The following is a 27268-nucleotide window of genomic DNA, read 5'->3' as shown; positions in this document are numbered from 1 at the left end:
TTGCGTTTGCCTGTCGTGTCAGGAGAGCTTTGCGTCTCGTCTTCTTTCATGTCAGCTACCGCTTGAAAATGGCGTAACAGTCTAAATGAGCCAGTAGTGGACACTAAACTATAATTGCAGCTGGTGGTGAAAATTTTGCCATTTCGCATAGCAGATAGGTGATAAAATACCTGAGACCGTAGAGCGCAAATCTGGAGGAGGAGACAGAGTCTGCGTTAAGTGACAATCGGAGGTGAAAATTTCGCATGCGAGAGGAAGTTGTGGTTGGCCGCGGTCAAACGTGTCACGATACTGATGACCATAAAACAATAAAATACATCGAAAGAAGGCTCCGGAGAATGTAGTGGTGCCTAGCGGCGTGGCTAGAGTCAGACCCTGGTTCCAGCTACGTGATGAGGTGACGTTTCTGCTCCCACTACGCAACACGGCTGCACATAAAACGTGTGAGGCGGTAAGGCGCAGACCTGAGTGTGGTGGGCCGTCGCGCGAGCTCGGCGCGCTGTGCGCCCTGCAGCCTCTTGAAGCGCGCTCGCAGCTCAGACTCGCGCACGAGCAGGTCGCCCTCCGTACGTAGGCTGGTGCGCCTGCGCAGAAGCGGCGCGCGCGCCGGCGACCCGTGGCGCACGTACTGGGACGCTTGCTCCGTAGACGCCTGCAACATAGACCTGCCCGCTGCACTCAGCCGCGCACGCTGGTCAGTCTGCTCCTACTATTTGGTGGTAGGCTCTGCACGCGAGGCAGCTGCTCCAGAAAACAGACAAGCTGAATTTTTAAGACAGTCTGATACAATGAAGTGGCACAATACTTGCTAGCTAGCTTCTAGTGTCAACACAGTTCTCTGCGAAAGAGGCGAGCGAATGTTTATTATTAGCAGCTGCAAGCTCTGTCAATTTCAGCAATCTGTGCAGCGGTGCATGCTTTTCCCTAGTGTTGACTGTCCAATATGAAGCCGTCAATGAGATTTTAATAAAGTATCTATTACAGAAACAGTAGCTATTATCTAGCTACAATATACGTGGAGAAACGATTAATATAATTATTAAAGCTACAGCAGTGACTACATATAAAATTACGTGTACTACTATATAGTACGAAATACTGTGCCAAGAATTGAAGCAAAAATAGCAACGCTAATGCGATCTGTGTAATAACAAAGACTATTTACTTAAGCACATTTCATATATAGTGTAGTGCTTTAATACCAATGGTGCACATTACTCGTACCTTCATCTTACTCCTTTTATAATTTACGTGGATGTTAAATACAGACAGTCACTGCCCGACGTTCAGTCACGAAACTGACAAAAATTTCAAAAACTCACCCACACAACAGAAGAACTAATACCTGACCAGATTTTGAGTCTGATGTTTGAGAATAATTCTTAGGCTAAAACCATTTGTAAATTCTCTGAAATAAATATTATGCAGAAGTACAAGTTGTAAGTTCTTTGCATCACGGTTTGACAAGGATGCTCTATTTCATTTCCCTTACCTCCTACCCTATTGTGAAACGGAAAGAAATGGATTCTTCAGAGTACCTATAATTCATTATATTATATATTCATATAACTTTCGTCATTCGTATTTTAATTGGTGACAAAGTTTGGTGAACGTTCATCATATGAAATATAGCCTCATGCTTGCCCTTCACATGCAAAGTGCTTGCTCTACATAAAACAAACAAGATTTACTCACATTACTAAGTAACTGTTTGCCGAGGCATGTTTGTGTGTCATTGTTTTTCGATCTTGAACTCTTCACTTCCGCTGTACCACATTTCATCAAAACCGGCGAGAACGTACGACCTGTCTCCTACAGAAGTGTTCTCTTACTTCACCCGTAAATATTATGTACATAGGGCTGACCATAAAGGAAACAGAATTGATACTGCTAACCTGAAAAATTACGAAACACCTTCAGCGGCTGGAGTGTTCGATTTCAAAGCAGGACCCATCTGAGTTGACACACTAATTTTCATTCCATCCACTCCTCGATACGCTCCCGTATTTTATGATCGGCTGCGTAAAATTCCCTTTTCTTCCTTAGGTAAACTGTCGTCCATTACCACCGATGCTATTACTTCCAATGAAAGTTGTTACAGCGTAAGGACACAGTTGGAGATCGAAGAACGGTTATGCACTAGAATGCCACGATCACTACCTCATTCATAAAGTAAGCAATTTAGTTCATTTCTCAAATGTAATCTGCAAATTTCCCTGCAAGAGTAACTTGTAAACATTTGTAGGCTTCCATGCCTCAACCGGCAAAACTAGAATCCTTATAGGGTCACTTTGTTTCCGTCTGTTAAGACTCCTTTCTCTCAATAATGGATTGAGGAATCAAGTTGAAAGTTGTGTCAAATACTAAGTTCCACCGACCCCTGACGGTGTAAAAAATTTAAGATCACAAGTAAATGTAGTCAAAAGATACAACCATTTATGTTACACATTTTGACATTCGCAAACTCAGTCATGAAAACCTATAAAAGAACTATGTATATACAATATTAAGTTTGTACGGTACCCTCAGATCGCACTTGTCCGGCTTTTCTAACCACTATTCTAACTTATCCAGCGTAGCTTCGAGTGAATAAGTAAGGGTAAGAGCAAACTGTGGAGGAGATGAATTCTATAAAAAGTCGAAAGCAATGTGATAGGTGTCTGTCACAGCCTTCAGGAACTCAGAATTTGTAAATGAAACCATACTCTGTAAACTTAGTATATTTTTGTAGATGTTGCTTCAGAATGACGCACCATGAAGCCATATTTCCGAAGAGATCATTGCTATCTTTCATAATGAGGTACGGTGATTCGCGCTTCAGTAGTGTGACTCTACAGCTGACACACCGATTGTCCAACTTTAGTTTCACATCATCCCCCTTACGATTAAAATTACTGGTGTTAAAAGATCTATACGGCCTGTCTGCATCGTAATATCCACTTATGGTAACCAGGGCCAGAGTTTTATCAAGTTAAATCTCAGCAGGTATTACGATAGGCTATACAGACGCAGGTGATGGAGATTATTAAATATTACAATAATTGTAATCGTTATTAAGAGCGTTTGAGACTGAATGGTAATTGGACTCCGGTGCTGCAGTATATTTGTACCGTTCAGCGATAGTAAAAGCTGGCAACAGCAACCAAGAACAGCCAGTTGCACTCGAGTCTTCTGATCCTATATACAGGGTGGTCCATTGATCGTGACCGGGCCAAATATCTCACGAAATAAGCGTCAAACGAAAAAACTACAAAGAACGAAACTTGTCTAGCTTGAAGGGGGAAACCAGATGGCACTATGGTCGGCCCGCTAGATGGCGCTGCCATAGCTCAAACGGATATCAACTGCGTTTTTAAAAATAGGAACCCCCATTTTTTATTACATGTTCGTGTAGTACGTAAAGAAATATGAATGTTTTAGTTGGACCACTTCATTCGCTTTGTGATAGATGGCGCTGTAATAGACACAAACATATGGCTCACAATTTTAGACGAACAGTTGGTAACAGGTAGGATTTAAATTAAAATATAGAACGTAGATACGTTTGAAAACTTTATTTCAGTTGTTCGAATGTGATACATGTACCTTCGTGCACTTATCATTTCTGAGAACGCATGCTGTTACAGCGTGATTACCTGTAAAAACCACATTAATGCAATAAATGCTCAAAATTATGTCCGTCAACCTCAATGCATTTGGAATTACGTGTCGCATTCTCAACACCGACGTTTTTGAGATTCCCGATTCTCGCGCAATTTGTCTGGTACTGACGTGCGGATTAGCCGCGACAGCAACTAAAACACCTACTTGGGGATCATCATTTGTTGCAGGTCGTGGTTGACGTTTCACAAGTAGCTGATCACTTCCTGTTTCCTTAAATAACGTAACTATCAGGCGAACGGTACGGACACTAGGATGATGTCGTCCAGGATACCGAGCAGCATACATAGCACACGCCCGTTGGGCATTCTGATTACAACAGCCATACATCAACACGATATCGACCTTTTCCGCAATTGGTATACGGTCCATTTTAACACTGGTAATGTATCACGAAGCTAATACCGTCCGCACTGGCGGAATGTTACGTGATACCACGTACTTATACGTTTGTGACTATTAGAGAGCCATCTATCACAAAGCGAAAAAATTGGTCCAACTAAAACGTTCACATTTCTTTACATACTACACGAATATGTAATAAGAAACGCAGTTGATATCCGTTTGACCTATGGCAGCGCCATCTAGCGGGACAACCATAGCGCCATTTGGTTTCCCCCGACAAGCTAGACGAGTTTCGTTCTTTGTAGTTTTTTCGTTTGATGCTTATTTCGTGACATATTTGGCCCGGTGACTAACAATGGACCACCCTGTATAAACAGTGTCGCACGAATGTTGCAACAGGCTTTGAGGGGTTGTGGAGGATGTCTTGGGGAACAAGTTGAGGACAGGAAACGTTGGCGAGTAGCGTCACTGAACGACACTACAGAGCGCCGGCGCCTGCCACAAGCCCACCCCTTCGGCCTTTATGCTCTGAAGAACGGTACGCGGAACTTCTCGCACTATTGTTTGTTATTCAGTAATTCCCACTTATTATCGCAATGGACAAGATGGAGTTAGTTGCTGCTTAGAAAGGCCTTGTCTCCAATGAATGCGAAGCTCTGTTGCTTTGGTGGATGTCGGTTTCGGACACGGGTTAATATACGCAGTTTATTTTTCTTCTAGAACTCTCAAAAATCTACAATTTTTTCCTTACACACGACAAAAATAAACTGCAGGTGGAAACCCATGTCCGAAGCTGTCATCCACCAAGGCAACAGAGTATTGCATTCATAGGAGCTAGGCCCGCCTACGCAGCAGCTAAATTTATCTTCTCCACTGGCCTTCATGGCGGTCAGTCCCGATCACTGAATAACAACCAACTATTCGAGACGTTTCACCTGCGGTCCGTCATTCTAGAAAGTCACGTTTGCTGCCGAAGGGGTGGACTAGTGGCATACGTTGGTGCCTATAAGTTGGACGTTCTGTAGCGTCGTTTGATGACTTCTGTGGAGACGGTACCTCGAGACAGAGTCTATGGTAACTCGAAGTTTCTCGAAATATTTCTGGGACATCCTGTATGTAATGGAGGGCGGGGGGAGGCGGGGTGGCTGGCCGATGTGGCCGTGCGGTTCTAGGCGCTTCAGTCTGGAACCGCGCAACCGCTACGGTCCCAGGTTCGAATGCTGCTTCGGGCATGGATGTGTGTGCTGGTGTGCTGTCCTTAGGTTAGTTAGGTTTAAGTAGTTCTAAGTTCTAGGGGACTGATGACCTCAGATGTTAAGTCCCATAGTGCTCAGAGCCATTTGAACCATTTGAGGCGGGGGTGGCAGGTCGCAGGGCCGGGGAGGGGGAGGAGGGACATAAGAAGGAAAGAAAAGCAGTAGCGTGCATTTAGCTCCAGTCTTCTTTTGTTGCGATCTTTCTGTAGACAACAGCATCTGCTATGAACAGACTCACGGACCCTGCATCTTTATGCACTAGATCATTAAAATAAATTGTAAGCCGCAGCGGCGACATAACATTTTCTTCTGCTACTCCCGAAATAAATTCCTCTATTTTGCTCTGTTAAGAACGACAAATGCAGCCACTCACTTTACAATGGCACGGCATATTGTAGTAAGTGTGACATTTTTGGCTTAAAAAGTTTACAATTAACACTGAAAGCGGATGTGAGTGAGTAGCACATGTAATACTAAGAGAAAAGCAGTACCGCAGAAGGTAAATTGACAAAGCTGCAGCAAAACGAAACGGTGCACAGCAATGCTACGTTTCCAGTGATCTCGTGCCCAGCGACCAGCAGTTTACAGAGCTGTGGCTAAGCGGCAGCAGAGGTAGAGACTTGTAGCGCTGGCGTACGACCCGGCAGCAGCGGCGCGCACAGAAGCGACCCCGGTGGCGCGGCGTGCCTAGAGCTGGTGCGCCGTGCGGCTGGGTGGCAGACCTCCATGGGGGTGTCGGCTGGCGGCGCCAGCTGCGAGCAGGCGGCCGGCCGGCAGCGCCGCGGCCGCTGCCGCGGGAAGGCGACGAAGCGGTCGCGGTACTCCGCAGAGAAGTCCGCCTCGCCCTCGAGCCGCAGCAGGTCGCGCGGCCGCCGAGCGTGGCGGGCGTGCTCCTCGTGCTACAACACACGCAGCCTCTGCGAGACACGTTCGTTTAAACGGCAGTGGCGTTCTCACATGCTTCTGCGGACCTAAACTCCATTATCACCACGGACGAAAGGAGAGCTGACAACGACAACTGAGAGGTCTGTTAGCACTTTTTCCGATACTCTGCGAACTGCTGTGTTGTAGCAGTTCTGTCACTAAATGTAACTGGATTTTCTCTTTTGATGCTAGTCAATTGTCAGGATGAGCATTCTAAAGCATTATGTGAGGGTGAAAATACTAACTAAATTAATTTTCCTCTCTTAACAACATGTGGGCAGTGTGGCTTCTTCCTTGGCTCGGGTATGAGGTAGAATGAAACAGGATTTTTACATAAGATAACTTTTATTGAAGATTTGTACAACTGTTTCCTTACTCGATGTTCTGGCTCGGAGAACGGCAGCTGTGTCCTTTGCGAAGCCTTCTGCTGCGGCAGCGGCGGCATCTGATTACGCGTGGCGGTGTGTATCTCGTGTCGCCGTCTCGCCCAGTTGACTGGAGACGCGCAGCGCGAAGTAGCCTGTTTGATTATTGCGAGCGAAGTCGTGCATCGGATGGTGATACCTTGGATGTGGCGTCCCAGTGTTTCTCTTCTCTAAGCGGCCGCGTGTGTTGTGCGTCGGCCAGCGGAGCGGCGCAGCGGGGGAAGGCCAGTGTCCCGGACTCGAACAACGGACTCCCACTTGCCAGTCTTCGGCTGTCAGATTTTCATCCCAGCTCACAGGTGACTGCTGACGTGAGGCCGTCTCCTTCCCGTCCTCGCGAGTCACCCGGGTACGTAAAAGTCAGACTTCAAATACCTTTTAACTTCTGTCTTCTGGCGCCGAGGCTGCTGCTTGCTCTTCCATTACAGCGGCGGCCTTGGTGCGTCTGTGTATGATGTAGTCTCTTCTTACATGACGGTCTTCAGCACCGAAACTGATTGAAAACTACTGCTACTCTCTTCTCTTTTCCCTTCGCCTCTCGTCTGTCGGGCCCATTGCGTCTCGCGTATTTATTCACTTCAGTTTACTGGAGGTGAACGACTTCACGGTCATTGCCTCTTCTCTCACGTTGAAAAGCTTCTCGAAGAATCTTCTTACCGTCGGTCATTGGCTCTTGGAATGTAGGCGAGAGCCTTTGCTCACATGTGACAACTGAGAAACACGTGAGCCGGTCGGGCGGTGCCCTGACGGCTGAATCGACAGCGTCCGCTTATGTGGAACTTGCTGCTTCACGGTCATTGTCTCTTCTGCTCTGCTGTTCTGCCCGTTGTTTGCCAGTATGTAACTCTCTAAATTAATCAACTTTTTCATTTATTTTCTAATTTCTACTTCACTTTGATTTCACTGATTTATTTACTTAAGTACCACTCAACAGTGTGAACTGAAGGAGAAGGGAGAAGAAATGAAAGAAAGGGAAGAAAATAATGATATCAGCTGCATCGGGACATTATGCATAATCAGCGGCGATGAAAGAATGTGTGTGCCGAAATTTGAACCCGGGATCTCCTGCTTACTGGTCAGTTGCGTTAACCACTGTTCCCGACGCAGTTTTATCGCAGGTGCGCTGATTTTTAGCAAACAGAACACAGCCTGTTGTTATCAATGGAGAGACGTCTACAGACGTTAAAGTAACCTCTGGCGTGCCACAAGAGAGTGTTATGAGACCATTGCTTTTCACAATATATATAAATGACCTAGTAGATCGCGGATGATGCTGTAGCATACAGAGACGTTGCAGCGTTAGGAAATTGTAGCGAAATGCAGGAAGATCTGCAGCGGATAGGCACTTGGCAACTGACAGGAAGTGGCAACTGACCTTTAACAGAGACAAATGTAATGTATTGCATTGTATGACTATATGATAACGGAACAAACACTGGTAGCAGTTACTTCTGTAAAATATCTGGGAATATGCTTGCGGAACGATTTGAAGTGTAATGATCATATAAAATTAATTGTTGGTAAGGCGGGTACCAGGTTGAGATTCATTTGGAGAGTCCTTAGAAAATGTAGTCCATCAACAAAGGAGGTGGCTTACAAAACACTCGTTCGACCTATACTTGAGTATTGCTCATCAGTGTGGGATCTGTACCAGATCGGGTTGACGGAGGAGGTAGAGAAGATCCAAAGAAGAGCGGCGCGTTTCGTCCCAGGGTCATTTGGTAACCGTGATAGCGTTACGGAGATGTTTAGCAAACGCAAGTGGCAGACTCTCCAAGAGAGGCGCTCTGCATCGCGGTGTAGCTTGGTGTCCAGGTTTCGAGAGGGTGCGTTTCTCCATGCGGAATCGAATATACTGCTTCCCCCTACATATACCTCCCGAGGAGATCGCGAATGTAAAATTAGAGAGATTCGAGCGCGCACGGAGGCTTTCAGACAGTCGTTCTTCCCGCGAACGATACGCGATTGGAACAGAAAAGGGAGGTAATGACAGTGGCACGTAAAGTGCCCTCCACCACACACCGTTGGGTGGCTTGCGGAGTATAAATGTAGATGTAGATGTAGATCTCGGCACGCTACCGCTCGGCTCACATTCCCACCTAGCGCCACCTATCCGCAGTCCTTGTCCGTGATCTCCATTCTCGCTAATTTTAGATGTCCTCCGAAGGTCGAACCTAAATTAGAATCAATACAGAAGAATTTGCTTTCGTTGCCCATCGAAGCAGATTAGTTGTACATGAGTGTGTGGTGCCTCTCCCCTTCAGTTTACACATTATGTATCACAGCTGCAGATACTATGTGGTGTCTGTTCTTGCATACATGACTGAAAGAATGAACACCGTGCATTCGTATATAATATGTGAACTAGTTTCTCTTACACCCCCCCAACTCCTGGTGTTCTCCTTCCTCGGCACTGGACTCTCATTCGAGAGGACGACGGTTCAATCCAGCTTTCGGCCATCCTGGTTTACGTTTTCCGTGATTTCCCTAAATCGCTCCATGCAAATGCCGGGATGGTTTCTTTCAAAGGGCGAGCCGACTTCCTTCCCCATCCTTCCATAAACCTATGAGACCGATGACCTTGCTGTCTGGTCTCCTATCCCCAAAACAACCCAACCCAACCCTCTCCATCCCCTTCCATTGCCGCGCGTCTATTACTGTATACGTCCCTCTCTTCACCTCCACACCCTCCATATCCTTCACGAGGGCAATTTCAAGCACTTTCCCCCCTCCTGGATGATGAAATTTGCCATGACATCTACCCCTCCTACCAACTATAAACTGGCCTTGTTGTCCCCCTCCCCCGTTCCCCAGAGCCCCTGTTTCCTTCCCCTCCCCTCCTTCCCCCAGAGCGGTTTTTCCTATTTACTCCCTGAATCTCTGCACTCCCTTCTCTGCTGTTTTTCTCTCCCATCCTTCCCTCTCCAGCCCCCTTCTGTGCCCCACCCCCCATCACATCTCCCTTTCTCCCCCCTCCCTCTATCACTACCATTTTCCCCTTTATTCCCTTCTCCCTACCCTTGGCAGATCGTCCCAGTATGTTTCTCATCATCAGTGTGTTATGTCAGTGTTCTGTTCCGTGCCGTTCTACAGTGATGTCAAGTGTTGTGGTTTTAATTGTGTGTCGGCCGCGGTAGCCGAGCAGTTCTTCGGGCTACAGTTTGGAACCGCGTGACCACTACGGTCGCAGGTTCGAATCCTGCCTCGGGCATGGATGTGTGTCATGTCCTTAGGTTAGGTAGGTTTAAGTAGTTCTAAGTCTTTGGGACTGATGACCTCAGATGTTAAGTCCCATAGTTCTTAGCCATTTGAACCATTTTTTTGTGTAAATTACTTTTTTAATTTTTATCTCCATTTTTACAGTCACTCCCTTTTTTGTATGCTCTCTTCCTTTACGTTACCCCTTTTTATATCTATGTACCGCCATATTTTGTACTTTATGTTGTTTTAAATGTCTTCTGTTATATACTTAATCTCTTTTTGGGCTGAAGAGCAGCGCCTATGCTGCTGCCAGCCCGCTCCAAGTGTGGAATTGAAATAGAATAAAGAAAAAAAATTCTGTTATATAGTCGTTGTCGATGAACGGAGCCGTACCTATGACAGAGACCTTGAACATCGTGGGTTTAATTATTCTGCCGCAAGCAGCGATGACTACACCCGGTGACTAGAGAGCCCTTCCTTCTTGATCTGAAAAAGAAACGTGCAAAAACCCTTAGATTTCCAATTATTGACTACAGCGTAGTTATGCTGCAAGGACTTACTCAGGAAAGTTCACGGTGGCTCGAACTAGTTGTAAACGCTTATCTTCGACATATCTCTGACGTTCGACACATAGATGATACACCAACGAAAAAAATTGCAGCACTGAAAAAATAATTAATGTAGAGTAATGAAATTTCGGGAATACATTTATCTAGGTAACATATTTAAGTGATTAACATTTGAAAATCACAAGTTAATGTAATCGGGAGTAAGCTACTGCAAATGTGAAACGCTGGTACACTAATAACCAGGGTAACCGCCAGAATTTGAACGCTAGCAGCAAACGTACATGCATTGTGTTGTACAGGTGGCGGATGTCACTTTGTGAAATTGAGTTCCATGCCTGATTCACTTGGTCGGTTAATGCAGGAACTGTTAACACTGTTTGTGGACGACGCTGGAGTTGTCGTCCGCTGATATCCCGTATCTGCTCCATTGTAGACACATCCGGTGACCGAACAGGCAAGGCAACACGTCGAATACGTTGGGTTACAACAGCTGTATGTGTGCGAATATTATCCTCTTGGAAAACGCATCCTGGCTCTGAGCACTATGGGACTCAACTGCTTAGGTCATCAGTCCCCTAGAACTTGTAACTACTTAAACCTAACTAACCTAAGGACATCACACACATCCATGCCCGAGGCAGGATTCGAAGCTGCGACCGTAGCAGCCGCACGGTTCCGGACTGCGCCCCTAGAACCGCGAGACTACCGCGGCCGGCACGCATCCTGGAATACTGTTCATGAACAGCTGCACAGCTCGTCGAATCACCAGGCAGACAAACAAATTTGCAGTCAGGCTGCGTAGGATAACCACGAGAGTGTTCCTGCGATCACATAAGTCAGACCATAACGCCATTGCAGGTCCAGTGTGTCTAGCACAGAGACAGGTTGGTTGCACGCCGTCAACTGGCCTCCTTCTAACCAACACACGGCCATCACGGGTACCGAGCCAGGACCAGCTTTCATCAGAAAACACGACAGACCTCCACCCTGCCCTCAAAAGAGCTCTCGCTTGATACCATGAAATCGCAAATGGCGGTGGTTTGGGATCAGTGGAACTCGCGCTAAACGGCGTCTGCTTCGGAGCTGTCCTTGGAAAAAACCGATCTGCAACAGCTCGTTGTGTCGCTCTCACGCCAACTGTTGCTCAGATTGCTTATGAAGATGCAAAACGATGCGCCAGAGCCATACACTGAAAACGATGATCTTCGCTCTCGGTAGTGCCAAGTGGCCCTTCAGAGCCCGGTCTTCTTGCGATTGTGCAGTCTCGTGACCACTGCTGCCAGCAATCACGCACAGTGGCTATATTCCTGCCTAGCTTTTCTGCAGTATCGCAGAAGGAACCTCTTGCTTCTCATAGCCGTATTAAACGACCTGATTCTAAGTCATTGGGTTGTTGACAACGGCGTCATTCTCCTCTTTAAGTGATTCTTGACTAACATCAACTCAGAACCTCCAGTCTCAAAGGCAACTAACGCTCACGACGGTCGAAGCGCATGTTTAAAGCAAACCCAATTTGCATCCTCATAGAGGCACTACTAGCGGCATTCTTGCGCGACTGGCGTGAAATTTGGATGGATACAATCTTTCAGGTGTATAAACATTCCTATCAACATTTTTTTATGTCGCACAACTCGTTCTTGGCTTTGCTATATTTTTCCGTCAGTGTATCTGATCTGTCACGTTCCACTCTTTGATTATATTTCACCGTAGTACGATCAGTTATCTTGGCTGGGTGCTAAGTGATTCCCCTATACCCTATCTCCTCCACTGTCACATCAATGTACACTGTCCCTCATATCTCACCTCAACCTTAACGCTCATGTCTGAACAACATAGCACAGACACTCGTTTCCATCAGAGAAAAGTCCTTTCTGTCCCACTTCTCCGTTCAGCCAATTTCTAGGTCCTTTTCAGTAACAGGAATCCGACTTTATACTAGCGAACTGAATTACATCTGCAGTTGCAAAAGACAGTCATGACACATCTACTGAAGGAACAATATTGACTGTCCCTGTATACTCTCATTTCCCCTTTACATCCGTCTTTCCAAACACATATTCCTCATTTCCGAGTGTTCTTGGTTGGCCAGAAGGAGTGGCCGTGCGGTTCTAGGCGCTGCAGTCTGGAGCCGCGAGACCGCTACGGTCGCAGGTTCGAATCCTTCCTCGGGCATGGATGTGTGTGATGTCCTTAGGTTAGTTAGGTTTAACTAGTTCTAAGTTCTATGGGACTAATGACCTCAGAAGTTGAGTCCCATAGTGCTCAGAGCCATTTGAACCATTTGAACCACACCGGTTGACTGAACTCCTGAAGATAGACGTCGACTGTGGACATTGTGTCACAAAAAAATGCTTCAAATGGCTCTGAGTACTATGAGACTTAACATCTGTGGTCATCAGTCCCCTAGAACTTAGAACTACTTAAACCTACCTAACCTAAGAACATCACACACATCCATGCTCGAGGCAGGATTCGAACCTGCGACCGTAGCGGTCGCACGGTTCCGGACTGAGCGCCTAGAACCACGAGACCACCGCGGCCGGCTTCGTGTCACAGGCACAGTCCCTTTGGTTGTTGAGAGATGTCACTAAACCCGACCATAGATGTAAACAATCATGCATGAGCAGCGCCTATTAGACGGAGAGAGACCCACAGCCGATCAGTTCCAGTCATTCCACCAGGAAGGAGATATACGGCTTGTGTTGTCTGTAGTTCAGCCATGCCTAGACGGTCAATGCCGCGGTTCGATCGTATCCGCATTGTTACTTTGTGCTAGGAAGGGCTCTCAACAACGGAAGTGTCCAGGCGTCCTGGAGTGAACCAAAGCGATGTTGTTCGGACATGGAGGAGATACAGAGAGACAGGAACTGTTGATGACATACCTTTCTCGGGCCGCCCAAGCGCTACTACTGCAGTGGATGACCACTACGTATGGACAAAGGCTCGGAGAAACCCTGAATAATGCTTTTCGTGCAGCCACGGGATGTCATGTTACGACTCGAACTGTGTGCAGCAGGCTCCATGATGCGCAACTCCAATCCCGACATCTATGGTGAGGTCCATCTTTGCAACCGCGACACCATGCAGCGCGGTACAGATGGGCCCAACAACATGCCGAATAGACCGCCCAGGATTGGCATCACGTTCTCTTCACCGATCGGTGTCGCATATGCCTTTAACCAGACAATCGTCGGAGACGTGTTGAGAGGCAACGCGATCAGGCTAAACGACTTACACACACTCCAGCGAATGCAGCAGAGTGGAGGTTCCCTGTTGTTTTGGGGTGGCGTTATGTGGGGCCGACGTACGCCGCTGGTAGTCATGGAAGGCGCCGTAACGGCTGTACGATAAGTGAATGCCTCCTCCGACCGATAATGCAACCATATCGGCAGTATATTAGCAAGGTACTCGTCTTCATGGACGACAATTCGCGCCCCTATCGTGCAGATGTTGTGAATGACTTCCTTCAAGATAACGGCATCGCTGATTAGATTGGCCAGCATGTTCTCCAGACATGAACCCTATCGAACATGCCTGGGATATATTTAAAAGGGCTGTTTATGGACGACGTTACCCACCAACCACTCTGAGTGATCTACGCAGAATCGCCGTTGAGGAGTGGGACAATCAGGACCAATAGTGCCTTGATGAACTTATGGATAGTATGCCACGGCGAATAGAGGCATGGGTCAATCCAAGAGGACGTGTTACTGGGTATTAGAGGTACCAGTGTGTGCAGGAATCTGTACCACCACCTCTGAAGGTCTCGCTGTGTGGTGGTAAAAGATACAATGTGTGGTTTTCATGAGCAATGAAAAGGGCCGAATGGATGTTTATGTTAATCTCTATTCAAATTTTCTGTGAAAGTTCCGGAACTTTCGGAACCGAAGTGATGCAAAACTTTTTTTGATGTGTGTGGTTTAATAGTTCGTATTCAGTACCGCTTATTCATATTGTCTCACTGACACTCATATCATTTTATTACTATTTCTTATATTACACTTATTGTTATTTTTTTAAGTAACTATGCTTAAAAAACGGCACAATATATGTGAGATCCTAAACCGATGTAAGAGAGGGTCTGAAGGCCCTAATATGTACAGTTTGAATAAATAAATACGTAATGAAAGAATTATACGGCGTGAAATGTAATTCAGAAAATGTTCCAGGCGGGCTTTCTGAGTAATTCTGGTGTACGAGACCAATGGTCTCCTGGGGCTAGTTAGGGCGTTATTGAAATGGTTCATATGGCTCTGAGCACTATGGGACTTAACATCTGAGGTCATCAGTCCCCTAGAACCTAGAACTACTTAAACCTAACTAACCTAAGGACAACACACACATCCATGCCAGAGGCAGGTTCCAGGCTGAAGCGCCTACAACCGCTCGGCCTCACGGGCCGGCTAGGGCGTTATTGAACTTCTAGATTAAGTTTTTTACCTGTACTGCACTGAAAATAGTGCACAACAGTGCAAATGTCGACGGTATGCGTTGTTTGTCTTGTTTCCATTCGCTCGCAGTACCTGCTGTTGATAACCTAAAAAAAATGGTTCTGAGCACTATGGGACTTAACTTCTCAGGTCATCAGTCCCCTAGAACTTAGAACTACTTAAACCCAACTAACCTAAGGAAATCACACACATCCATTCCCGAGGCAGGATTCGAAAGTGCGGTCGTAGCGGTCGTGCGGTTCCAGACTGTAGCGCCTAGAACCGCTCGGTCACCCGACGGCCTGTTTATAACAGCACCACTCATTTTGCTCTTCACCTTCCAGCTTGCATTCAGTGCAGCTAGGTTCTGTGTTGGGTTTGATTTATTTATCGGCATAGCTGTACGTTGACAGTGATGTGCAGCTCTATGCATAGGCTTATTGATGATTGCCACGCGGGATTAGCCGAGCGGTCTATGCGCTCCAGCCATGGACTGTGCGGCTGGTCCCGGCGGAGGTTCGAGTCCTCCCTCGGGCATGGGTGTGTGTGTGTCTTTGTCCTTAGGATAATTTAGGGTAAGTAGTGTGTAAGCTTAGAGACTCATGACCTTAGCTGTTAAGTCCCATAAGATTACACACACATTTGAACATATTTTTTATGATTGGTAATCACGTCCTCTATGTGTTCACTGAACGCACTGGAAGAGCGGCAGAGTGACGCTGTTGTAAGCGGCTCCGGCAGTGAAGGCGACTACGACACAGTGCATTGATTCATCTGACAGTTGTTACATTACTCTGTGTTTTTTGGTGTACGTTTCGGATGTTGCTTATTATAAGACTTCTTTACTGGTGTGAAAATAGTTTCAAATCAACAATGATGCTTGCGATAATAAACTGAAAAAATCATAGTAATGTTATTACTCCATAAGGAGCCGTTGGCGATCGTGTATCCCTCATACCGAAATACTTAAAAAGCGTCACAGAGGTATTTCTGGAAGTTTCTGCGCGGTGTTTTAGAAAACCAGCTGATAAAATTGTGAAAAATACGCTACTGAGTGTTTATTGAACTACTGAGTCGTTTCTAGACTAGTAATACATCACACACTGTGCGCTGTTAACGCTCATAACGGTTGGAGTGCGTATAGTGAATACGAAAACCATGTATGGCACGTAGATATTTCTGCTTTGAGGGTAGTTGAGCAGACAGATCAATAGAATAATACGAACAGAGACTACGAATTAGGTGCTGTAAGGTACGTTTTTTATGTGAACTGGAAGATCTTAAAAGTGAAACACCTTACGCCAAATAAGATAAAATCGTAAGAAATGCTCCATTTCCGACGGTCGACGTGCGTTTAAAGGCGTAACAAAAAATAAACATATCACGTTTTTGGGATACCGTTCACGCATTGAACCTGAATGCCTTTCATCGCTGTCTGGAACCGCGCGACAGCTACGGTCGCACGTTAGAATCCTGCCTCGATCATGGATGTGTTTGATGTGCTTAGGTTAGTTAGGTTTCAGTAGTTCTATGTTCTAGGGGACTGATGAGCACAGATGTTAAGTCCCATAGTGCTCAGAGCCATTTGAATCATTTTAACCTTTCATCGCTAACTTTAGGAATAACAGCTTCTTCTGTCATCCCACAATGTTAAACTGTACGGAGTAACGAAATAAAATAACAAATACAACGAGAAAACAGTGTCTACTCTAAAATAAATATTGATGGATTATATTAAGCAATAAATCTGGAGATGTGGTGGCTCATGAAACAGTAAAATATTGAAAAGCTGACGCGTTCTGTAAAACGTTATCAATCTGATGCCTATTTACGATGAACAGTGCTACAGAAACCAATGACGTATGCGAAAAAAATGTGCTCACACTTTTTCCAAGCCAACAATCAGCGGTAATAATCAAACCAAAATGAAGCTTAGTCTTCTGAATCGAAATAAAACTCGAAGGGTGTCTTACGTTGCCAACAAGGAATGGAACATATTGGTTTCAAAAAGCTTGATGGTCATACCCATGAAATTTGAAACAAACGTAGTGCGTCTTAAAGTCACTGGTACGGTTCATGCTTACAGGAACAAACTAAAACAGTTTCCTGAAACTTTGGGAATCAGTGCCAGTAAAATACAGAAACCAAAAATACACGTTAGAGGCGTCCCTCACTGGAGTCATCAGATAGACTCTTCTTGTCTAAATGAGATTCAAAAGGCGGAATACTATCTAAAAGAGATGTGCTAGTCAACTGCAGATGCGTTTTTCTTGTGTGTTTAATATCTCTTCTACTTACAGCAAATGCCCATTAATTTTTTACTCCCTCATTCCGTGGAAATATATGCATCAAATACCTTTTTATCTCTAGTGATTGAACAGTATTGTAAAGAAATAAATTTGTTACTTTTATCCATAAGGCATTTCACATGTCTGTATCAATTATAATTTATTTTTTGACAACCAGAACTTAACATAAAAATATGTTTTATTAGAAAATTATGATTCAGTATTTGTTTATCTTTCCATTTGATAATAAACAGAGAATTTAAACAAAAGTTGTTGTTACCAAAATTCAAACCAGAGACTCTTCGATCAGAAAACTATGACGGAAAATCAGCTACCATTAGTTTTGGTACAAACTGTGATGTTTTTGAACTTAATCGTTCCAGAAATTCTTCTAATCTCTAAAATGATTTTTTCCAACCTTTTTTTTTAAAGAATCGAGTTATACTGCTTTAGGAAATTTATTTGCACTGGGTTTGACCTTAAAATCCCGTAAGTATGGAGATACTCTGAGGAGGCCGTTCTGTAAGATCCCCTTGTCAGGTAAAACCTCATATTTACGTTCAAAGGAGGGAAACCTATAAAGCCTGCTGTCTGACCAAAGGGCAAACACCTGTCAGGGCACGTAAATCCGAAAATAACGTAGTATTCCAACATCGGAAAGCATTGCGAACATACGAATCTCTCGGACAAAACGTGAGGTCAGAGTTGCTCATCCAACCACGTGCGAGATTTTGTGGGGCCGCTCTCTTTTCTGCCTGCCTCTGTATACAAGCTCACTGCCCGCTACCACTAGCCACGCAAGTCACCGCCGAGGCAATCAAGAAAATGTCCGTGTAAGAAGCCTCGGAGTGGGCGAAACACTGTTCACTTGTGGCAGCCACATCCAGCCACGTCTTCATAAGCGACCGCGTTCTCACTGCCTCCAACCACTCCACCACTCTGCCGACTTTTGCCCTACTTGTCGTCTCGCCGGCCGGAGTGGACGAGCGGTTCTAGGCGCTACAGTCTGGAACCACACGACCGCTACGGTCGCAGTTTCGAATCCTGCCTCGGGCATGGATGTGTGTGGTGTCCTTAGGTTAGCTGAGTTTAAGTAGTTCTAAGTTCTAGGGGACTGATGATCTCAGCAGTTAAGTCCCATAGTGCTCAGAGCCATTTGAACCATTGGGACCTGTCGTCTCGCCCTACTGCACTTCCATGGACCTTTGACTCTGTCAGTAGTGTTCGGTTATAGGTCAGAGACATTTTCTTCGAGTGTTAGTAATACACTGGCCTAAGTAGTATGGAATACTGTGAAACTTGCACACGTTGTCACCACGCGTCATTGGTTGCATCGTTCGATAGACTTTGAACTTTTGGAATTTTAAGTGTCAGTTTCTCCTGCTTCGTTTGTTTTTTGTGGATTTAATTTTTGCTTCTTATTTATAGGGTGTTTCAAAAATGACCGGTATATTTGAAACGGCAATAAAAACTAAACGAGCAGCGATAGAAATACACCGTTTGCTGCAATATGCTTGGGACAACAGTACATTTTCAGGCGGACAAACTTTCGAAATTACTGTAGTTACAATTTTCAACAACAGATGGCGCTGCAATTGATGTGATAGATATAGAAGACAACGCAGTCCGTGGGTGCGCCATTCTGTACGTCGTCTTTCTGCTGTAAGCGTGTGCTGTTCACAACGTTCAAGTGTGCTGTGGACAACATGGTTTATTCCTTAGAACAAAGGCTTTTTCTGGTGTTGGAATTCCACCGCCTAGAACACAGTGTTGTTGCAACAAGACGAAGTTTTCAACGAATGTTTAATGTAACCAAAGGACCGAAAAGCGATAGGATCTGTTTGAAAAATTTCAACGGACTGGGAACGTGACGGATGAACGTGCTCGAAAGGTAGGGCGACCGCGTACGGCAACCACAGGGGGCAACGCGTAGCTAGTGCAGCAGGTGATCCAACAGTGGCCTCGGGTTTCCGTTCGCCGTTTTGCAGCTGCGGTCCAAATGACGCCAACGTCCACGTATCGTCTCATGCGCCAGAGTTTACACCTCTATCCATACAAAATTCAAACGCAGCAACCCCTCAGCGCCGCTACCATTGCTGCACGAGAGACATTCGCTAACGATATAGTGCACAGAATTGATGACGGCGATATGCATGTGGGCAGCATTTGGTTTACTGACGAAACTTATTTTTACTTGGACGGCTTCGTCAATAAACAGAGCTGGCGCATATGGGGAACCGAAAAGCCCCATGTTGCAGTCCCATCGCCCTTGCATCCTCAAAAAGTACTGGTCTGGGCCGCCATTTCTTCCAAAGGAATTGGCCCATTTTTCAGATCCGGAATGATTACTACATCACGCTATCTGGACATTCTTCGTGAATTTGTGGCGGTACAAACTGCCTTAGACGACACTGCGAACACCTCGTGGTTTATGCAAGATGGTGCCCGGCCACATCGCATGGCCGACGTCTTTAATTTCCTGAATGAATATTTCGATGATCGTGTGATTGCTTTGGGCTATCCGAAACATACAGGAGGCGGCGTGGATTGGCCTCCCTATTCGCCAGACATGAACCCCTGTCACTTCTTTCTGTGGGGACACTTGAAAGACCAGGTGTACCGCCAGAATCCAGAAACAATTGAACAGCTGAAGCAGTACATCTCATCTGCATGTGAAGCCATTCCGCCAGACACGTTGTCAAAGGTTTCGGGTAATTTCATTCAGAGACTACGCCATATTATTGCTACGCATGGTGGATATGTGGAAAATATCGTACTATAGAGTTTCCCAGACCGCAGCGCCATCTGTTGTTGGCAATTATAACTACTGTAATTTCGAAAGTTTATCTGCCTGAAAATGTACTGTTGTCCCAAGCATATTGCAACAAACGGTGTATTTCTATCGCTGCTCGTTTAGTTTGTATTGCCGTTTCAAATATACCGGTCATTTTTGAAACACCCTGTAGGTTTATAATTTGTTTTAGCCACTATGAGTTCGTGGAAGTTTCGAGATGTTGGACTGTGTCTAGAAAAAATGCAAAATTGTCTTCAAATATACCTCATGAAGCGATGGAACATTGAAAAGTATATGTCCCAGTGGTTCGAAAGTGAAACCACAAATTTAAAATAATTGATTGTCTACTTTTTGGAATTTCTTCTTGTATTCGTTTATTACTATGATAATAAAGATCAATTTTGTGAAAAAGTTTTAAAATTATATTCCAAAATGAAACCAGCTTGTTAATTTAATTGATTGTTCACTTTCTGTCAATTTCCTCTTGTATTCATTGCTAAGATGATGATGATGATCAGTGTTCTAAAAATTTTAAATTTAATTTTTTATGCATTGTTGGGACTCAAATGATTAATTACTGGCGCCGCGCGGGATTAGCCGAGAGATATGAGGCGCTGCAGTCATGGGCTGTGCGGCTGATGCCGGCGGAGGTTCGAGTCCTCCCTCGGACATGGGTGTGTGTGTGTTTGTCCTTAGGATAATTTAGGTTAAGTAGTGTGTAAGCTTAGGGACTGATGACCTTAGCAGTTAAGTCCAATAAGATTTCACACACATGCGAACAGTTTTGAATTTCTGGCAAAATACACAGCATAGAGCTGTTGAACGATCCTTTAATAGTACTACAGGTTCCACAAAGCTATAGTTGCATCTTCAAGTACCGGTACATCTAAATAAAGGTCAACAGCACTTTTTTTTAGACTGGCAAGAAACTAGGAAGCGGAGTATAACGTTACATACAAAGAAAGAATGGAACTGACAGAAGCAAATTTAAATGTAGAGGTCGGCTAACTTTTTTTTTAATCATTTGCAGGTATAAGTTGAGCGCACTGGGCGTCTCATCATTCTTAACAAAAAAGCAATATTTCGTCAAATTAGCGACGAAAATAAAGAGTTAAAAAAGGTGGAATAAAGAAGACGACCATAGAAGGACATCAGATGTAAAAATAACAACAAAATTGTAAAATCAGAAAAAAGGGGAGCTTACGAGCAAAATTAAACAGTAACGGTGATAGAAACAAGTTATAGTGAAAAGCACGGAAAAGGGGCTTAGAATAAAATTAGAATGAATGAAGGATCAGTAAAAAGGTGCAAAATAAGACTTGTTACTTTGAATTATTACCGAAACGAATTCGATACATTTCGGTGAGAACCGTCAGGTGCGAGTGGCTGTAGAATTCTGAGCGCTTACGTGAGTAACAAATAAAGAGGCAGGTACGGCTTTCGTGGAAGGGGCGGACGCGCTTGAAACTGTAAATAATCTGAATAAGAATTTTCGGAGGCATCCTTACAACAGACATATAATGTTACCGGAAAAGCCGTGCCTGCCTGTTTACTTGTTACTGACATACGCGCTCAGTATTCTGCCGACGTCCGCCCAAGTCGGCTTTCACCGACATGTACACTCCTGGAAATTGAAATAAGAACACCGTGAATTCATTGTCCCAGGAAGGGGAAACTTTATTGACACATTCCTGGGGTCAGATACATCACATGATCACACTGACAGAACCACAGGCACATAGACACAGGCAATAGAGCATGCACAATGTCGGCACTAGTACAGTGCATATCCACCTTTCACAGCAATGCAGGTTGCTATTCTCCCATGGAGACGATCGTAGAGATGCTGGATGTAGTCCTATGGAACGGCTTGCCATGCCATTTCCACCTGGCGCCTCAGTTGGACCAGCGTTCGTGCTGGACGTGCAGACCGCGTGAGACGACGCTTCATCAAGGCCCAAACATGCCCAATGGGGGACAGATCCGGAGATCTTGCTGGCCAGGGTAGTTGACTTACACCTTCTAGAGCACGTTGGGTGGCACGGAATACATTTGGACGTGCATTGTCCTGTTGGAACAGCAAGTTCCCTTGCCGGTCTAGGAATCGTAGAACGATGGGTTCGATGACGATTTGGATGTACCGTGCACTATTCAGTGTCCCCTCGACGATCACCAGAGGTGTACGGCCAGTGTAGGCGATCGCTCCCCACACCATGGTGCCGGGTGTTGGCCCTGTGTGCCTCGGTCGTATGCAGTCCTGATTGTGGCGATCACCTGCACGGCGCCAAACACGCATACGACCATCATTGGCACCAAGGCAGAAGCGACTCTCATCGCTGAAGACGACACGTCTCCATTCGTCCCTCCATTCACGCCTGTCGTGAAACCACTGGAGGCGGGCTGCACGATGTTGGGGCGTGAGCGGAAGACGGCCTAACGGAGTGCGGGACCGTAGCCCAGCTTCATGGAGACGGTTGCGAATGGTCCTCGCCGATACCCCAGGAGCAACAGTGTCGCTAATTTGCTGGGAAGTGGCGGTGCGGTCCCCTACGGCACTGCGTAGGATCCTACGGTCTTGGCGTGCATCCGTGCGTCGCTGCGGTCCGGTCCCAGGTCGACGGGCACGTGCACCTTCCGCCGACCACTGGCGACAACATCGATGTACTGTGGAGACCTCACGCCCCACGTGTTGAGCAATTCGGCGGTACGTCCACCCGGCCTCCCGCATGCCCACTATACGCCCTCGCTCAAAGTCCGTCAACTGCACATACGGTTCACGTCCACGCTGTCGCGGCATGCTAACAGTGTTAAAGACTGCGATGTAGCTCCGTATGCCACGGCAAACTGGCTGACACTGACGGCGGCGGTGCACAAATGCTGCGCAGCTAGCCCCATTCGACGGCCAACACCGCGGTTCCTGGTGTGTCCGCTGTGCCGTGCGTGTGATCATTGCTTGTACAGCCCTCTCGCAGTGTCCGGAGCAAGTATGGTGGGTCTGGCACACCGGTGTCAATGTGTTCTTTTTTACATTTCCAGGAGTGTATCAGATCCGTTACGCTAAGCCTTTAAAGCAACAAGTCTTATTTCGCATCTTTTTTCTGATTTTTATTCGTTATAATTTCTTGCTTCCGCCCTTTCTTGGTGCGTTTTACATCGTCCTGTCTTTTATCATGATAATTATTTAATTTCGCTTTCATCCGTAAACCCTCTTTTTTCCTGGTTTTACAATTTTATGATTCATTTTAGAGCTGACTCCCTGCTACAGCTGTCTTCCTCCCTCTGCCTGTTTTAACTTTTGACTTTTGTCTCTAATTTGACGAATTATTACAACATTATTGGGAATGATGCAATGTCTAGTGCGCTCAAATTGTACCTGTAAATGACCTGAAAATAAGTAAGTCGACCTCTATATTTAAATTTGCTACTGTCAGTGATGTCCTTTGTATGTGATGTTATATTCTTGTACCTAGATTCTTGCCATTAAAAAAAAGTGCTATTCTTCTTTATTTAGATGTGCGTGACGATGCAACCCTAAGCTCGTGAAACCGGTAGCACTAAATACAACAGCTGTTTTCTGTTTATTTTTCAAAAATGCATACCTTCAACAGCGGGTACCTGTATTACAATGTATATTGTTATCAAAGGGTTATGCTGTATCAGTAAGTGATGACCAACAAATACTGCAGTTGTAAAAGTATCTGTTTACTCGTATTACTGAGGGATACAGCAGTCGGGAACTGTCGCCTGTGAACAAATTGCCTCATAAAAAAAATGCTTCGTTCGGATCTAAGAAAACAGATTAAATTTATTTGCATATTTTGATAAATATTATGTCGTACATACTTATTTTTTGTTGTGATGTCGCTTATTTTCCTACAGGTTTCGTCTGGGGACAATTATCGCTACCAGTTCTATGTTTCCACCATCTTATGTGAGGTCAACAAGTCTCCTTCTCAGTTTCTACCGTGTATTGCGCATATTTTGATTCACATATCACTTTCACCTTAAGGTGTGGATATCGTCACGATTTGTGGTAGTAGATATATTTCTCGTCTGCATTTCACTATCGTATACACTACCTGATCAAAAGTATCCGGACAGCCCCATGTAATGCGGAATTTACCAGTAAATGTCATCGGATGCGCACCCGCCACTTTGAAATCTCTCGAAATGTTCTGTGTTCTCAGATCAGAAGCAGTAACAGCAGCCGGTCAGTAAGCTCAGTGATTTAGACTGTGGAGTTGTCACTTGATTTCATCTGAGTACCAAATCCATGAGGGTCTTCCACGCCTTCTAAAGCTGCCCTAGTCGACTGTTGGTGAAGTGATTGTGAGGTGGAAGTGCGAATGAAAAAAATTATTCAAACATCTCTGAGCACTATGGGACTTAACATATGCGCGATAACAACGGTGAAGTCATCGATGACAGTACCACTAAAGCACAGTTATTAAACACGGTTTTCCCAAACTCCTTCGCCAAAGAAAACGAAGTAAATATTCCTGAATTCCAATCAAGAACAGCTACCAAGATGAGAAATATAGAAGTAGATATCGTAGGAGTAACGAAGGAGCTTAAAACACTTAGAAAAGGCAAAGCCTCCGGTCTAGATTGTATACCAGTCAGGTTCCTCTCAGAGTATGCTGATAAAATAACTCCATATTTAGCAATTGTATACAACCAGTCGCTCACAGAAAGATCCGTACCTAAAGACTGGAAAATTGCTCAAGTCACACCAGTACCCAAAAAGGGAAGTAGGAGTAATCCGCTGAATTACAGGCCCATATCACTGACGTCGATTTGCAGTAGGGTTTTGGAACATATACTGTATTCAAACATTATGAAGCACCTTGAAGAAAACGATTTATTGACACATAGTCAGCACGATTTCAGAAAATATCGTTCTTGTGAAAGTCAACTAGCTATTTATACTTATGAAGTAATAAGCGCTATCGACACGGGATGTCAAATTGATTCCATATTTTTAGATTTGCAGAAGGCTTTCGACACCGTTCCTCACAAGCGTCTTCTAACCAAACTGCGTGCCTACGGAGTATCGCCTAAGTTGTGCGACTGGTTTCGTGATTTCCTGTCACAAAGGTCACAGTTCGTAGTAATTGACGGAAAGTCATCGAGTAAAACAAAAGTAATATCCGGCGTTCCCCGAGGAAGTCTTATAGGCCCTCTATTGTTCCTGATCTATATTAACGACTTAGAAGACTATCTGAGTAGCCGTCTTAGATTGTTTGCAGATCATGCTGTCATTTACCGTCTTTTAAAGTCATTAGATGATCAAAACGACTTGTAAAATGATTTATATAAGATATCTAAATGGTACGAAAAGTGGCAGTTGACCCTGAATAAGGAAAAGTGTGAAGTTGTTCATATGAGTACTAAAGGAAATCAGCTAAATTTCGATTACACGATAAGCCACACAAATCTGAGGGCTGTAAATTCAACTAAATACTTAGGGATTACAATTACAAATAACCTAATTGGAACGAGCACATAGATAATATTGTGGGTAGAGCAAACCAAAGACTGCGATGCACTGACAGAACACTTAGAAGGTGCAACAGGTCTACTAAAGAGACTTCTTACACCACGCTTGTCCTCCATATTATGTAGTATTGCTGTGCGGTGTGGCATCCGCATCATTGTATCGCCGCGAAATAGGGAAGATAGTGTCACAGACATGAAACTTGAATTGGAGTGGCAATCATTAAAACAAAAGCGTTTTTCATTGCGACGGGATATTCTCATGAAATTTCAATCACCGGTTTTCTCCTCCGATTGCGAAAACATTTCGTTGGCACCCATCTACATAGGGACAAATGATCATCACGATAAAATAAGAGAAATCGCACAGAAAAATTTATGTGCTCGTTTTTCCCGCGTGCCGTTCGAGAGTGGAACGGTACAGACAGCTTGAAGGTGCTTCATTGAACCCTCGCCAGGCACTTTATTTTGAATAGCAAAGTAATCACGTAGATGTAGATGTACATGAGGTCATCAGTCCCCTATCACGTAGAACTACTTAAACCGAGCTAACCTAAGGACATCACACACATCCATGCCCGAGGCAGGATTCGATCCTGCGACCGTAGCAGCAGCGCGGTTCCAACGAGAAGGAACGACCCAGCTAAACCACGATCAGGCAGAGCTCACATAGTGATGAGCAGAGACCGTAGATCACTGCGGACGTTGGTTGTATAAAAATCGCGTGAAATCAGCGGAATAAATCTCTCCTGAGTTCGGAGGCGCCACCAGTAGAGAAACCAGCACAATGACTGTGCACAGGAAGTTCTATAATAATAGGGCACACCGGTCGAGCAGTTCCTCATGAGACACACTTTTCTACAGCCACTTCCAAGCGGCGCTGGAGATGGTGTAAAGTCAGGACGGTGGGCAACTGGAAGCGAGTGATTTGGAGTGATGAACCATGCTCTATCCTGTGGTGATACGACAGAGAAGTTTGTGTCCGGCGAATTCCTGGAGGACGTTACCTGCCATCAAGTGCAGTGCCAACTGTCAAGTGCGAGCTTGTTTTCTGTGGATAGTATGTGGTCCTCTTATCGTACTTAACAAAACGCTAAATGCGGATGGATATGAACACATTTTACAGCATTGTGGAGTGCGGAGAACACAGAAACAGTTCGGAGACAATGATCGTTTGCATTAAAACGTCGTGTGACTAGGGTCTCCCATCGAGTACACCGTTCCCCGGGTGCAAGACTTAACGATTTGACGCCACTTCGGCAACTTGGCGCGTCGATGGGGATGAAATGACGATTATTAGGACAACACAACACCCAGTCCCTGAGCGGAGAAAATCTCCGACCAAGCCGGGAATGAAACCTGGGCCTGTAGGATTGACATGCTGTCGCGCTAACCACTCAGCTACCGGGGGCGGACATCGTTTGAGTTAACATGACAATGCACACTGTCATTAAGCAGTCTCTCCTATGGGACGTATCTGAACTTCGACTTCTGTCCAGATTCCACTGTCCAACACCCAACATGATTACCTTTTTTCTGGGTCGGTTCCTGAGGAAGAATGGCCGCCACTCGTTCACAGACATTCACCCACTTCACTGGAAGAGTCCCCATCAGAGTCAAAAGGATAGACACATTTCTTGTTAATGTCCATTAGTAAGTGTCCGGATACTTTAGGTTAGATAGTGTATATTTATGAGATATGCCAGTTTCGGGCGTCTGCTTAAATTTTACCCGTCTGCAAACTCGGAACAAAAATGATGAAGGGATTATCAGACATAATGAGCACTGCTTTTGTGCAGTATGTGTCTTCCTACAATTTATTATCAGCTTTTTATATCATCCTAACTTAACCTCTGCAAGAATTTTATCTCCGACAGGAC

The 27268-nt window shown here is 45.2% G+C and overlaps 1 protein-coding gene across 1 annotated transcript in view; it reads right to left on the bottom strand.

Annotated features, from left to right (window-relative positions):
• The window catches only part of LOC126355584 (serine/arginine repetitive matrix protein 1-like), a 255535-nt gene that overhangs the window by 162730 nt on the left and 65537 nt on the right, over positions 1 to 27268 (bottom strand). Inside the window, exon 3 of the mRNA XM_050005948.1 lies at positions 465 to 652. Coding sequence (XP_049861905.1) covers positions 465 to 652 — 188 coding nt within the window. The remainder of the gene's footprint in view (positions 1 to 464; positions 653 to 27268) is intronic.

This window comes from Schistocerca gregaria, chromosome 3 (assembly GCF_023897955.1).
Source record: "Schistocerca gregaria isolate iqSchGreg1 chromosome 3, iqSchGreg1.2, whole genome shotgun sequence".
In the NCBI taxonomy this organism is placed as follows: Eukaryota; Metazoa; Arthropoda; class Insecta; order Orthoptera; family Acrididae; genus Schistocerca; species Schistocerca gregaria.
This window is presented reverse-complemented; position numbering and strand designations above follow the sequence as displayed.